Genomic DNA, 15,409 nt, shown 5'->3' on the forward strand with positions numbered 1-15,409 from the left:
ATGAAATATTTGTACATCCATTTTCATAGTAGCATTATTCACAGTAACTAAAACATGGAAGCAATCCAGGTATCCATTAAAGGATGAATGGATAAGCCAACTATGGTCTATCCATACACTGGAATATTATTCAGCCTTAAAAAGGAAATTCTGACACATGCTACAACACAGATGAACCATGGAGGCATCATGCTAAGTGAAATAAGTCACAAAAAAATACTGTATTATTCCATTTATATAAAATATAGTAGTTAAAATCAGAGAGAAAGAAAGTAGAATGGTGCTTGCCAGTGGCTAAAAGCAGGGAATGAGGAGTTATTACTCAATTGGTAGTTTCCTTTAGAAGAGGAAAAGTGACGGCGGGCATAGTGGCTCACACCTATAAAATCTCAGCACTTTGGGAGGCCAAGGTGGGTGGATCATCTGAGGTTAGGACCAGACTGGCCCACATGGGGAAACCCCGTCTCTACTAAAAATACAAAAACTAGCCGGGCGTGGTGGTGCGCATCTATAATCCCAGCTACTCGGGAGCTGAGGCAGGAGAATTCGCTTGAATACGGGAGGCGGAGATTGCAGTGAGCCAAGATCATGCCACTGCACTCCAGCTTGGGTGACAGAGTGAGACTCCATCTCAAAAAAAAAAAAAAAAAGAGTAAGTGTTACGGAGATGAATGGTGGTTGTACAACGAAGTGAATACATTTAATACCGCTGAACTGTACACTTAACAATGGTTAAGATGGTAAATTCTGGCCGGGCACAGTAGCTGACGTCTGTAATCCCAACATTTTGGAAGGTTGAGGCAGGTGGATCACCTGAGGTCAGGAGTTCGAGACCGGCCTGGCCAACATGGTAAAACCCCGTCTCTACCAAAAATACAAAAATTAGCCAGGCATGGTGGCAGGCGCCTGTAATCCCAGCTACTCAGGAGGCTGAAGCAGGAGAATTGCTTGAACCCGGGAGGCGAAAGTTGCAGTGAGCCAAGATCGTGCCACTGCACTCCAGCCTGGGCAACTGAGAAGAAAAAAAAAAGAAAAAGAAAAAAAAAAAAAACCCGTTTATCTCTATCTCCTAAACAGCTATTATGCTGAAAATACAAGCAGTGTTACTGTCCCTGATGAAGATCTTCCGGTGGAACATGATGTGGAGATGGAAGATAGCGATACTGATGATCCCAACCCCACAAAGGTGGCTGGGTGAAGTTTGTTGGACCCAGGTGGTAAACAGTGCTATTTGCACTGATATGCCTGAGAATTAAGTTAGCATTAACAAAACCTAGTAATGAACATGTCAAACAAAATATGACTTCTTTTGTGCTTTGTAACTTCATTTAAAGTAGATAGGCCAATCACACTACGACAGAGTCAAGATGAAACGCGGTTATAAAGAAGTTGCCTAAAATATATGTTCAAAAGACCCAATTAAGTAACAGTTTAGAAGGCCAGGCACAGTGGCTCATGCCTGTAATCCCAACACTTTGGGAGGCTGAGGCGGGTGGATCACTTGAGGCTGGGAGTTCAAGACCAGCCTAGCCAAAATGGTGAAACCCCTTCTCTACTAAAAAATACAAAATTAGCTACGTGTGGTAGCATGCACCTGTAATTCCCACTGCTCAGGAGGCTGAAGTAAGAGAATCACTTGAACATGGGAGGTGGAGGTTGAAGTGAGCTGAGATCACGCTACTATACTCCAGCCTGAGCGGCAGAGCAAAACGATTTGATGTCTCAAATAAATTCTCAAATAAATAATTAAATAACATTTTAGTAGATAAAACACACAAACCTAACATCACCCAGCACAGGAATTTACATCCTCAGGTGTATCACGACTGAGGGCTGTGGGTGCGGAACACCTTGATTCCAATTCTACCTCAGCCATTCATTGAATTGTGTGCCCTTGTAGATGTTTCTTAATTTAAGCCTCCAGGTATAACCTGGACGTAATACCTGCCTCTTAGGATTCTTGTAAGGAATAAAGAGGTTGAAAATGTGCTTCACAAATTATTATCAGGCTTTTTTTGCCCTAAGTCAGTCCTGTATTTTCTCTCCCTTACTCATTGTCCCCTTACACTAGCTACCAAACTCTGATCTCAAACTTCCATTTCCAGTGAGACCTAAACAATTGAAAATGCCCCCCACCCCACCACCCAGGTTTCTACATTCCCACACAGCTTAATATTAAAAAGATAAAGCTTAGATTTTTAGAATTCCAGTGAGACAGTAAAATAGTGCACTTTGAAGTGCGTCCTCTACTGCAAGAATTGTTGCAGATATTAACAGTGTCAAATGGCAGAAGAATTAATTCATATGGTGATAAAGGGAAACAGATCTTTTTTTTTCCTTGTAATTTTTTTTTCAGCGGCATCCACATCACCCGAGAGGTTTCAAGAAAATGCAGAGCCTTCTCAGACCTACTGATTAGAACATGCAATAGAACCAGATTAATGACACTTTATATATAATTCAAATTTGAGAAACACTGCTCAAAACCCCACCCATGTAGGTGGCAAGTATAGTTCAATTTAAATGAAAATTTGGGAGACAGGCACAACCCAAACTCTACAAATACAGAATACTTACTATTTAGAGCTTCCCTATAACGCATATTTTATTATTAAAATAACTGACAACAAAAAAAGATGTTTTTTAAAACAAAGCACAGCAACTGTAATTAGTCCTTAGTCACGATAAATACTAACTTCCCATACAGAAATCATATGCATCAGTGTCCACACCAAAATAAATATTTACAATACACAATTTTCTTCACAAGAACACAGTATTTTTTTCATTTTAAAAGCTACTTACTTCTCCTTCAGATTTTACACCAATTACTTTTCCATTCTGCACAATGATTTCTTCAATGGGTTTATTCAGCATGTAGGTACCTCCATAAATAGCACTTAGCCTGGAAAATTTTTAAAATCCCAATTAATATATAATTGTTTCAACTCCTAAAGTCCCCTTCCTTAGATCTTAATGAGTTATAGGTAATATACATTTGTTCAATTTCCTTCTAGAAAGATGTCAGCTTTAAAGTGATTAAAGCATGAAAACAGTCAAAAACACAAACTGATAATCACAGTTGTAAGTACCAAGTCAAAAAAAATCACTAACCAGGCACTTTTTCAAGCTGCCCACCTGGCCCTCCTCCAACTGCACTTTCTTCCCTTCCTTTCATTCCTGCTCTAAAGCTTCTTCATAAACGTTCACTCCTGCTCTAAAACTTGCTTCAGTCTCTCCTTCTGCCTTATGCCCCTCGGTCATTCTTTCTTCTGAGGAGAAAAGAACTGAGGTTGCTGCACACCCGTACGGATTCATCTCAGCGCGATAACGTATTTTGGTGCCTGTGACTGGGATACCTTCCACCAGTAACACACTTCGCTGCTGTGTGACTCAAATACACTCCCTAGTAGTAAGAGACCTGTACACCTCATCTTCTTTGGCTGGAGGCGTTCAACCTCCATACACGGTTTTCTTCTCCCCTTTCCACTCTCCTGCTTGCTAACCAACCACCAGAACAGTTCCTCTCGGCTGCAGCAGCTCTGCTTCCACAGCTTATCCCTCAGCTCACCCTGACGGATGGCTCTTCCGGGTGGGAAGGACCTTGGGGTTCACACTGAGTAGACCTGAGACACTAATGGCCCTCCTGGACAGGAGGTTCGCAAGATTGGTGAGGCTAAAGCCTAAAGCCATGCCATGTCTGGGTTTTACTCTGCTGCTTCAACTAAAATCGGCTCTTTCCCAAAAACCCACACTGTCTAATTCTCCTGTTTTTCCTTGTGTGTGTGTGTGTGTGTGTGTGTGTTCTAAAATGGCCTTGTGCAGTTGTGGGACTATCCACATGAGAGGCAAATCTGCCATTTCTCTGGATTCACGTTCAGGGGAAGGGCAAGGGCAAGGTCAAGGGAACGGCTGACCAGTAATAGCTATATTCGTCTAATCCTCTGGCATATAAATAAAACTATGGACTTAAAACACTGTCAGAAGGAACTGGAGGCAGTGGCTCACACCTAATGCCACCACTTTGGGAGGCCGAGGTCAGCAGATGGCTTCAGCGCAGGAGTTTTGAGACCAGCCTGGGCAACATGGTGAAACCCTGTTTCTACAAAAAATACAAAAATTAACCAGGCACGGTGGCACTCATCTGTAGTCCCAGCTACCTGGAATGCTGAAGTGGCAGTATCACTTGAGCCTGAGAGGTCGAGGCTGCAGTAAGCTGTGATCACACCACTGCACTCTAGCCTGGGTAACAAAGCAAAATGCTGTCTCAAAAAAAGATAGTCATAAAGGGGGGAAAAAAGGCAGCACTGGAGAACGACTTAAAGCAGCAAAAACTGGAGACTGAAAAGACTATTGAAAGGAACGAACTGGGTGAGATCTTTATGTGGTTTATATGGTTTTCCCCTCAGGCAGCAACTCCCCTAGTCATTGCAACATGGCACAGCTAGAACAGAAGCACAGCGCCTGCAGTCTTATTGATTTGAGATGTGACAGAATTTGGGGTGGCCAAAGGAGATGAAAATTGTAGGGAAAAATTTCACAAAAGAGGGAGCCTCAAAAGAAGGAGCCAACAAATCTATGATAAAATCTCTTCAAATCCTTAACTACCTCCAAAAGTGCTTCTACAGGAGGGAGAAGCCACGGAATCCACCAGAAAGAAACAGCTGAAAGGCTCAAAGAGGTTAGGAGAGATTATAGAGGATGGGCAGAAGAAAAAATGTGAAGTTTGAAGTTTAAAATTGCCATGTTCAAAGGAGCTTGCTTACTCCAGAGGAGTAACGTTTAAGAATCAGCAGAAGGCCACTTGGCGTGTGACGTCGTGGCACCGTGCGTGGCAGCGGCAGCAGCGCAGATGGCAGGCCCGTGGAGCAGTGCTGGAGGAGGGAGTGGCGAGGCTGTTGCTCCCTCTGCGCCCACTGCTGGCTCTTGGGGTGCAGAGAGGGGCTGCAGTCTTGTACCTGCATCTCGCTTCACTGCAGTCCCCTCCGTGTTCCCCTGCGCCACCACTCCCCTTCCTAAGGCTGCCGCTTACCCCGGGGTCTATGGAAATAATGGATCCCTCAACCTGGCTCATCAACAGAGCTGATGAGCAGACCATTAGCAACTACAAAGAAGCTATTTCATTTCTTGTCACAAAAAGGCTGCAGCAAATCCTTCGGAAGCCTTGTGAAGCTGACAGTCTGAGCAGGCTCATCTTTGGCTGGAATTGCAAAGGGATAGGAAACAGCGCTTCCTCATTCAAGAGAGGTGGAAAAGGGTCCGGCGTAAAGAAAGATTGAAACCCCAGGCCGGGCGCGGTGGCTCACGCCTGTAATCCCAGCACTTTGGGAGGCCGAGGCAGGCGGATCACGAGGTCAGGAAATCGAGACCATCCTGGCTAACACGGTGAAACCCCGTCTCTGATAAAAATACAAAAAATTAGCCGGGCACAGTGGCAGGTGCCTGTAGTCCCAGCTACTCGGGAGGCTGAGGCAGGAGAATGGCGGGAACCCGGGAGGCGGAGCTTGCAGCGAGCGGAGATGGCGCCACCGCACTCCAGCCTGGGCGAAAGAACAAGACTCCGTCTCAAAAAATAAATTTTTTAAAATGTTAAAAAAAAGAAAAAAAAAAAGCCCAGCAGAACACAGGATGTAGCTAGCCATCTCACAAACCCTCTGCTGAGGATGCAGAGGGCCAGAGCCCCCTTTCTCAGAAGTACAGCCCTTTCACAGAGAAATGCCTGCCTGAGATTCAAGGGATCTTTGACAGGGATCCAGACAGGCTACTACTTTTACTTCAGCAAAGGAGTGAGCCAGCAGAGCCATGTATTGGAAGCAAAGGCGCAAAAGATAAAACAATATAGAGAAGCAGATTTGAAGAGGCATGTAGAATTCCTTGTGGCTGAGAATGAAAGATTAAGAAAGTAAACAACTAAAGGCTGAAAAGGCCAGACTTCTTAAAAGTCCAATAGAAAAGGAGCTGGATGTAGATGCTGATTTTGTAGAAAAGTCAGTTATGGAGCTTGCCACCACATTCAGAAACTGCTACAGCCTCTTCATCCTGACAGAAGTTTGCAGCAAATACCAGGAAAGCCAAGGACATTCCAATCCCCAATCTTCCTCCCTTGGATTTTCCATCTCCAAAACTTCCCCCTATAGAGCTCTCTGAGGATATTCTGAAAGGATTTATGAATAATTAAAATGGAAGGCCACAGAAGAGGAGAGAACAGGAAATAATGTGATAACAGTTAATCCAGCAAAAAAAAAAAATTAAAAAGGAAAACCACACAGAAGGGTAATCCCGGAAATGCTTCATCTGGCAGACTGTGGAAGAAGAGGCATTGCCAGGACTTGGCAAACAGTCACTGTGAAATGTGTCACGTATCTGATTCACCAACTCAAGCTAATGATTTCGACTTGGTAGACACTAAATTCATGGAAGTTCAGTTTCTCCAGATACAAACCAAATGGCTACATAGAATAATTTTTTCAAGCAACAATTACTTTCCTTGCCTTCAGGGTTAAAATGCATGAAAGTTGTGCCAGGCACGGTGGTTCATCATGCCTGCAATCCCAGCACTTTGAAAGGCCAAGGCAGGTGGATCACCTGAGGTCAGGAGTTCAAGACCAGTGTGGCCAACATGGTGAAACCCTATCTCTACAAAAAAATACAAAAATCAGCCGGGCATGATGGCAGGTGCCTGTAATCCCAGCTACTTGGGAGGCTGAAGTGAGAGAATCGCTTGAACCCAGGAGGAGGAAGTTGCAGTGAGCCAAGATCATGCCATTGCACTCCAGCCTGGGTGACAGAACGAGACTCCATCTCAAAACAGTCACTTCACAAAAGAAGACATTTATGCAGCCAACAAACGTATGAAAAAAAGCTCATCATCACTGGTCATTAGAGAAATACAAATCAAACCCACAAAACCACGAGAAACCATCTCACGCCAGTTGGAATGGTGATCGTTAAAAAGTCAGGAAACAGCAAATGCTGCAGAGGATGTGGAGAAAAAGGAATACTTGTACACTGTTAGTGGGAGTGTAAATTAGTTCAACCACTATGGAAGACAGTGTGGCGATTCCTCAAGGATCTAGAACCAGAAATACCATTTGACCCAGCAATCCCATTACTGGGTATATACCCAAAGGATTATAAATCATTCTACTATAAAGGCACATGCACATGTACGTTTATTGAAGCACTGTTCACAATAGCAAAGACTTGGAACCAACCCAAGCGCCCATCAATGACAGACTGGAGAAAGAAAATGTGGCACATATATACCATGGAATACTATGCAGGCATAAAAAAGGATGAGTTCATGTCCATTGCAGGGACATGGATGAAGCTGGAAACCATCATTCTCAAGCTAACTAACACAGGAATAGAAAACCAAACACATGTTCTCATTCATAAGTCAGAGTTGAACAATAAGAACACATGGACACAGGGAGGGGGACATCACACACCAGGGCCTGTCAGGGGATAGGGGGATAGGAAGGGACAGCATTAGAAGTACCTAATGTAGATGATGAGTTGATGAGCACAACAAACCACCATGGCACACGTATACCATGTAACAAACCTGCACGTTCTGCACATGTATCCCAGAAAAAGTATAATAAAAAAAAGTATAAAAGTATGTTATGTATGATTAATCTATAATGCCATAAATGATCATGCAAAACCTAAATAATATGGTGGCCCGAAGGGCTGCCTTGTAATTGAAACATGCTTTCTTTCATGTATTGACTGTATGCACTTTGTTAATGTGCATTTTAATTAAGTTGTGTAAGAGACACACCTTTCTAGATGAAACTATATGTGTGTGCTACACTTTGCACTACTCTTAATGATAACCTCAAGACTATCAGGAGAAATTTCCATTTTATGAAGAAAGGAACCAAATTATTAGTCATGCTTTTTTAAACAAATTACCAGTTTACTTAATTAATAAGGGTGCATTTTAAGTTCTAACTTTATTGTATAATGTATTATTTAAAAATACCAAGGAGGAAATATCGTTTGCTTTTAATGATGCATGAGTAGAAGTAATGCTAGTTGGCAGTATCTGATTGTAAGAAATCAATAAAGTAATTGTGTTTAAAAAAAAAATCAGCAAACAACAAAAGGAAAAACTAAAAAAGACCCACTTTAACAAGGTGTAAAATCCAGTCTCCACCAATGCAAGATGAACAGTCAATAATTCAACTGCCTACTCAAACCAAAACCAACTTTTCAGAGAAGAATCCAGCATCTCAACAAACTATCGATTCATGTGTCCAGTGTACAATCCAAAATTACTAGACATGGGAAGAAACAGAAAACTGTGATCCAAAGAAAACAGAAAGACAAATAATAAAAACAGATGCCCAATGTTAAAATATGCAGGAGTTTAAAAGCAGCTATTATAAATATGTTCAAGGATATTATTATGTGTTCAAGAATATGTTCAAGAACAAATATCCTTGTTCAAAGATACATATTCAAGGATAAATATGTTATAAATGTACTCAAAGAGTCGAGTAAATAGAGTATCACAAAAATGGCAACTATAGGCCCAGCACGGTGATTCATGCCTGTAATACCAGCACTTTGGGAGGCTGAGGCAGGTGGATCACAAGGTCAGGAGATGAGACGATCCTGGCCAACATGGAGAAACCCCATCTGTACTAAAAATACAAAAATTAGCCGGGCATGGTGGCGCATGCCTTAATCCCAGCTACTCAGGAGGCTGAGGCAGCAGAATCGCTTGAACCTGGGAGGCAGAGGTTGCAGTGAGCCGAGATCGCGCCACTGCACTTTAGCCTGGGCGACTCCGTCTCGAAAAAAAAATAAGAAAAAAGAAAAGTATAAAAAATGGAAACTCTAGATCTAGACAGTATAAAAAAATTAAAAATCACTGAATGAGATTAACAGCCTATTGAAAATAGCAGAAAAGGTCAGTGAACTTGAAGCCACATGAAGAGGCATTCTCCAATATGAAGCACAGAAAGGGGAAAAAAAAGTTTGATACTGTTTCTTTTTGTAAGAGACAGGGTCCTGCTCTGTCACAGACTAAAATGCAGTCCTAAGATCACGGCTCACTGCAGCCTCAACCTCCCAGGCTCAAGGGATCCTCCCACCTCAGCCTCCCGAATAGCCGGACTACAGGCATGCATCACCACACCCAGCTAATTTTTTGTGTTTTTCTGGAGACAGGGTTTTGCCAAGTTGCCCAGGCTGGTCTCAAACCCCTGGACTTCAAGCAATCCACCTGCTTCACCCTCCCAAAGTGCTGGAATTGCAGGTATGAGCCACCATGCTCACTTAAGCCCAGAAGTTCAACACCAGCCTGGGCAACATGGTGAGACTCCATCTCTACAAAAATACAAAAGTGAGCCAGGTGTGGTGCATACCTGTAGTCCCTGCTACTCAAGAGGCTGAGATGGGAGGATCCCTTTAGCCCAGGAGGCAGAGGTTGCAATGAGCCAAGATCATGCCACTGCACTCCAGCCTGGGTGACAGGGTGAGACCATGTCTCAAAGAAAAAAAAAAAGACCAAACTATAAATATAAGGGAACTTAATGTGACAAAACCATCTACCAAAAAAAAAAAAAAAAAACTATAGAAAACATATTTAATAGTAAAACATTTACTAGATTCCCCATAAGACTGGTAACAAAGCAAGGACGTCCATTCTCATCACTGCAACGTTATCAGGAAGTCCTAACAAGTGCAATAAAGGTAAGTGGGGGAAAAAAACATATAAAAGTGGTAAGAGAAGAATCTCTTTATTCACAGATGACATGACCGTGTAGAAGGAAGATTCTAAGAAATATATAAAACTAGAAAAACTAATAAGTGAACTAGTAAAACTTAAGTATAAGATCATAGCATACAATGTCAACATACAAATATTTCTGTATACTAGCAGCCAACAATTTCAACACAAAAGTAAGACAATTTCATTAACAGCAGCATCAATACAAAGAGATCTGAACAAAAATGTGATAGATCTCTACAATGAAAGCTATAAAACACTGCTGAGAAGAAAACCTAAATACATGGAGAACAATCATATTTATGAACTGGCAGACTCAGCATAATTAAGATGATCATTTTCTCCAAACTGATCTACAGATTTAACTCAATACCAAAATCCCAGCAAGCGTTTTTCCTAGAAATTGACAACCTGATTCTAAAAACGCATATGGAAATGCGAAGGACCTAGAACAGCCAAAACGAATTCTGAAGAAAAAGTTGGAGAAAGTGTATCACTTACTTCAAGACTTAATATAAAACTATAATTATCCCAGACAGTGTAGTACTGGCATAGGAAATACAAATCACTGAAATAAAACTGAGTCCCAAAACGAACTCATACATAGCCAACTGATCTCCCACAAAGCACCAAGACCACCTAGAAAAAAGGAAGTCTTTCCAACAGATGCAGCTAAAACAACTAAATATTGGTATATTAAAAAAAAGAATAAACTTCAAGTGAACCTCAAGTTTTACCTCATCCCACACACCAACACTGTTTCAAGATGAATCAGATTTAAATGCACAAGTAAAATTATACAACTTCTTAAAAAAAAAAAAAAGACAATAGGAGAGTATTTCTGTGCCCTTGGGGCAAGTAAAAGACTTCTAAAGGCCGGGCGCGGTGGCTCAAGCCTGTAATCCCAGCACTTTGGGAGGCCGAGGCGGGTGGATCACGAGGTCAGGAGATTGAGACTATCCTGGCTAACATGGTGAAACCCCGTCTCTACTAAAAATACAAAAAAAAAAAAAAAAACTAGCCGGGCGTGGTGGCGGGCGCCTGTAGTCTCAGCTACTTGGGAGGCTGAGGCGGGAGAATGGCGTGAACCCGGGAGGCGGAGCTTGCAGTGAGCCAAGATCACGCCACTGCACTCCAGCCTGGGAGCACAGCGAGACTCCGTCTCAAAAAAAAAAAAAAAAAAAGACTTCTAAAATAGGACTCAAAAGGCTATAAACATTTTAAAAAAATTTTTTTTTTTTAAATATACTGGACTTCATCAAAATGCAACACTTCTAGGCCAGGCGCTGTGGCTCACGCCTGCAATCCCAGCACTTTGGGAAGCCAAGGCAGGAGGATCACTTGAGGTCAGGAGTTAGAGATCAGCCTGGTCAATATGGCAAAACTCCATCTGTACTCAAAATACAAAAATTAGCCAGGCGTGGTGGCGCACGCATGTAGTCTCAGCTACTCAGGAGGCTGAGACACGAGAATTGCTTGAACCTGGGAGGCAGAGGTTGTAGTGAGCCAAGATCGTACCAATGCACTCTAGACTGGGTGACAGAGCAAGACTCTGTCTCAAAAACACAGTTAACACTTATGCTTATCAAAAGACCAGCCATAAACTGGAGAAAATATTCTTAATACATATATGACAAAAGACTTGCCACCAGCATACACCAAGATCTCCTACAAGTCAAAAATAGACAATCCAATCTTTAGAAATGTGCAAAAGACTTGAATAATCACAGCACAAAATTATACAAATGGTCAATAAGCTCATGAAAAGGTGAGCAACATGAGTCAAGAAATACAAATTAAAACCATAATGAGATAGCATTTCACACCCACTTGGGCAATTAAAATTAAAAAGACAATACTAAATGTTGACAAGGATGTGGAGCAACTAGAACTCTCACACACTGCTGAGTGTATACACAATGACACAACCACTCCAGAACACTGTTTTACAGTTTCTTATGAAGTCAGACTTCTATCTGCCACATCAGTCAGCAATTTCACTCCCGGTATTTACCCAAAAGAAATGAAAACCTATATCCCCACAGAAAGACTTTTACATGAAAATTTCACAGTGCCTTCATTCATAATAGCCAAAAACTGAAAATGAACTAGATGCCCACCAAAAGCAGAATTGTATGTTCATATAATTTATATAATGGAATTCTACTCAACAATTAAAAAAAAAGAATTGGCCAGGCGCAATGGCTCACACCTGTAATCCCAGCACATTGGGAGGCCAAGGCGGGTGGATCACCTGAGATCAGGAGTTCAAGACCTGACCAACATGGTGAAACCCCGTTACTACTACATACAAAAAATTAGCCGGGTGTGGTGGCGCATGCCTGTAATCCCAGCTCCTTGGGAGACTGAGGCAGGAGAATCACTTGAACCCAAGGGATGGAGGTTGCAGTGAGCTGAGATTTCACCACTGCACTCCAGCCTGGGCAACAAGAGCAAAACTCCATCTCAAAAAACAAAAGAATTAATGGCACATGCACCAATATGGATGAATCTCAAAAATATGAAAAAGACACAAATGGGAACATAGTGTATTATTCCTTTCACCTGAACTTTGAAAACAAGCAAAAGTAATGTATAGTGACAGAAATCACAGATTTAGTTGCTGGGGGTGGGGAACAGTATTCATTATGAGGTGACACAAGGGAACTTTATGGGGTGGGGAAAATGTTCTATACCTTCACTCAGGTTTTAGTTAATCCCAGGACAGGGATAGGTCTATACATTTATCAAACTGATTTTTTAAAAATATATATATATATTTATGAAATGAAAAAATACAAGAATAGCTACTCCTGCTCGCTTCTGGTGTCCATTTACATGAAATATATTTTTCCACCCCTTTACCTTAAGTTTATGAGTCCATGTGTGTCTGGTGAATCTCTTGAAGACAGCAGATACTTGGTTGGTGAGTTCTTAATCCATTCTGCTATTCTGTATCTTTAAAGCGGAGCATGTAGGCCATTTATATTCAACATTAGTATTGGGATCTGAGGTACTATTCTATTCATCAATAGTGCCATTTGTTTGCCTGAACACCTTGTTTTTTTTTTCTTCACTGTGTTACTGTTTTATAGGTCCTATGTGATTTATGCTTTAAGCAGATTCAATTTTGGTATTCTGGTAATTTGTTTCAAGATTCGGAGCTCCTTTTAGTAGTTCTTGTAGTGCTGGCTTGGTAGTAGCGAATTCTCTCAGCACTTGTTGGTGTGAAAAAGACTACTTCCCTTCATTTATGCAGCTTTGTTTCACTGGATACAAAATTCTTGGCTGATAACTGTTTTAAGGAGGCTAAAGATAAGACCCCAATCCCTTCTAGCTTTTAGGGTTTCTGCTGAGAAATCTGTTAATCTGATAGGTTTTCCTTTATAGGTTACCTGAGGCTTTTGCCTCACAGCTCTGAAGATTTCACACCTCACTTTCCTTCATCTTGACTTTAGATAACCTGATGACTATGTGCCTAGGCGATGATCTTTTTGCGATGAATTTCCCAGGTGTTCTTTAAGCTTCTTGTATTTGGATGTCTACATCTCTAGCAAGGCCGGGGATGTTTTCAATTATTCCCTCAAATTTGTTTTCCAAACTTTTAGATTCCTCTTCTTCCTTGGGAACACTGATTATTCTTAGGCTTGGTCGTTTAACAAATTTATTGGAGGCTGTGTTTTTTTTTTTTTTTGTCTTTGTCAGATTGGGCTAATTCAAAAGCCTTGCCTTTAAACTCTGAAATTCTTTCTTCTACTTATTCAATTCTATTGCTGAGACTTTCCATTGCATTTTCTAAATGTGTCATTTCTCTAAATGTGTCCTTGATTGTCAGAAGTTGTGATTATTTATTTATGCTATTTCACTGGAAATTTTTCCATTTATATCCTGTATCATTTTTTTTATTTTGCTAAGTTGAACTTCACCTTTCTTTGGTGCCTCCTTGATTGGCTTAATAATGACCCTGTGAATTCTTTTTCTGGCAATTCAGAGATTTTTGTCTTGGTTTAGATCCATTGCTGGTGAGCTAGTTGACCTTTTCAGGGTGTCAAAGAACCCTGTTTTGTCATATAACCCCAGTTGTTCTTCCAGTTCCTTCTCATTTGGGTAAACTATGTCAAAGGGAAGATCTGGAACTCAAGGGCTGCTGTTTAGATTCTTTTGTCCCCCGGGGGTGCTCCCTTGATGTGGTGCTCTCCCCTTTCCCTTAGGGATGGGGATTCCTGAGAGCCAAACTGCAGTGATTGTTATTTCTCTTCTGGATCTAGCCGCCCAGTGGAGATACCAGGCTCCAAGCTGATACTGGGGAATGTCTGCAAAGAGTCCTGTTATGTGATGTCTCCAGGTCTCTCAGCCATGGATACCAGCACTTACTCCAGTGGAGGTAGTAGGAGTGTGAAGTAGATTCTGTGAAGGTCCTTGGTTGTATTTTTGTTAAGTGCGCTGGTTTTGTGTTGGCTGGCCTCCAGCCAGGAGTTGGCGCTTACAAGAGCACATCAGCTACAGTTGTATAAAACCGGATTTTTTTTTTTAACTGAAGATCCGTGCATATTGTTATATGTTAATTTTATTTCAATAAAAACAAAAAGCATCGTATTACTCATAGACTGATCTCATCTCATTATTTAAACTATATCTCATATACACATTATGTTGAAGACGAGGTTTTGGATCAGTGAGGTTTTAGCTAATAGGTTAAACATAGGCTCTTACCTTGCAAATCCTTGGGGCAGTTCTCCAAGGCCATAGAGTGGATAAAGGTATGGGCTTTTGCCATATCTTGCCAAAGACTCACTGTAAAGTTTAATTCTATTAATGGTTTCATAACATGGTTGATCTAAGTAGCTGGAGAAAAGGAAATGAGTATTAGGAAAGGGCTTTAGTCTTCATTCATGATGTTCAATTTATAATTTTTTCTGAAGAGATTTCAATCCACTATCTTCATTTTGTTTTTTCTTTTTTGTTTTTTGAGACAGGGTCTCACTCTGTCACCCAGACTGGAGTGCAGTGGTGCAATCTCGGCTCATCACAACTTACACCTCCCAGGCTCAAGTGATTCTTCTGCCTCAGCCTCCCAAGTAGCTGGAATTACAGATGCGCACCACTACCTCCCAGCTAATTTTTGTATTTTTATTAGAGAGGGGGTTTCACCATGTTGGCCAGGCTGGTCTTGAACTCCTAACTTCAAATGATCCAGCCAACTTGGCCTCCTAAAGTGCTGGGATGACAGGCGTGAGCCACGGCACCCGGCCTCTGCCTTTATATGTCACTTAAGAGGTCCAAACAACAATTCCAACTAGAACCTCTGCTTTCATAGTGTAATATGGCTAAGTGTTTGTTTTGTTAGAATTTCCACTTGGAAGAACTGGGAAATTTAGTGAGAATTTCAAGAAAAATACAAATCTAAAAACCAAAATACTTACTCATCAGTTCTATAAAGTGCAAGAGCATGCCCAGTAAAATCTATAACATCTTGACCCAAATCAAATTTCTTATACACCTCTCGCATTGTGGTCTTCTTAGGATCAATGCCTTCAAAAGTTCTTGGATCTTTTTCATCGAAGTTGGCGACATACACTAGGAATTTCCTGAAGCGACGTTTTTCAAACAGTCCCATTAGGCCTAAATAAGAAAGTATTTTTCACAAAGCACACTCACAATCAG

General features: G+C 41.4%; 1 protein-coding gene and 1 pseudogene across 4 annotated transcripts in view; one reads left to right on the forward strand and one right to left on the reverse strand.

Annotated features, from left to right (window-relative positions):
• The window catches only part of GDI2 (GDP dissociation inhibitor 2), a 48,916-nt gene that overhangs the window by 4,681 nt on the left and 28,826 nt on the right, over positions 1-15,409 (reverse strand). For all 4 annotated transcript variants that reach the window (XM_025396229.1, XM_025396228.1, XM_025396226.1 and 1 more), the window contains 3 exons: positions 15,169-15,367; positions 14,459-14,590; positions 2,806-2,905 (listed from right to left, as the gene is read on the reverse strand). In XM_025396229.1, the coding sequence (XP_025252014.1) occupies positions 2,806-2,905; positions 14,459-14,590; positions 15,169-15,367 (431 nt within the window). The remainder of the gene's footprint in view (positions 1-2,805; positions 2,906-14,458; positions 14,591-15,168; positions 15,368-15,409) is intronic.
• Positions 4,259-6,178, forward strand: LOC112631302 (annotated as a pseudogene).

Source organism: Theropithecus gelada, chromosome 9 (genome assembly GCF_003255815.1).
Source record: "Theropithecus gelada isolate Dixy chromosome 9, Tgel_1.0, whole genome shotgun sequence".
In the NCBI taxonomy this organism is placed as follows: Eukaryota; Metazoa; Chordata; class Mammalia; order Primates; family Cercopithecidae; genus Theropithecus; species Theropithecus gelada.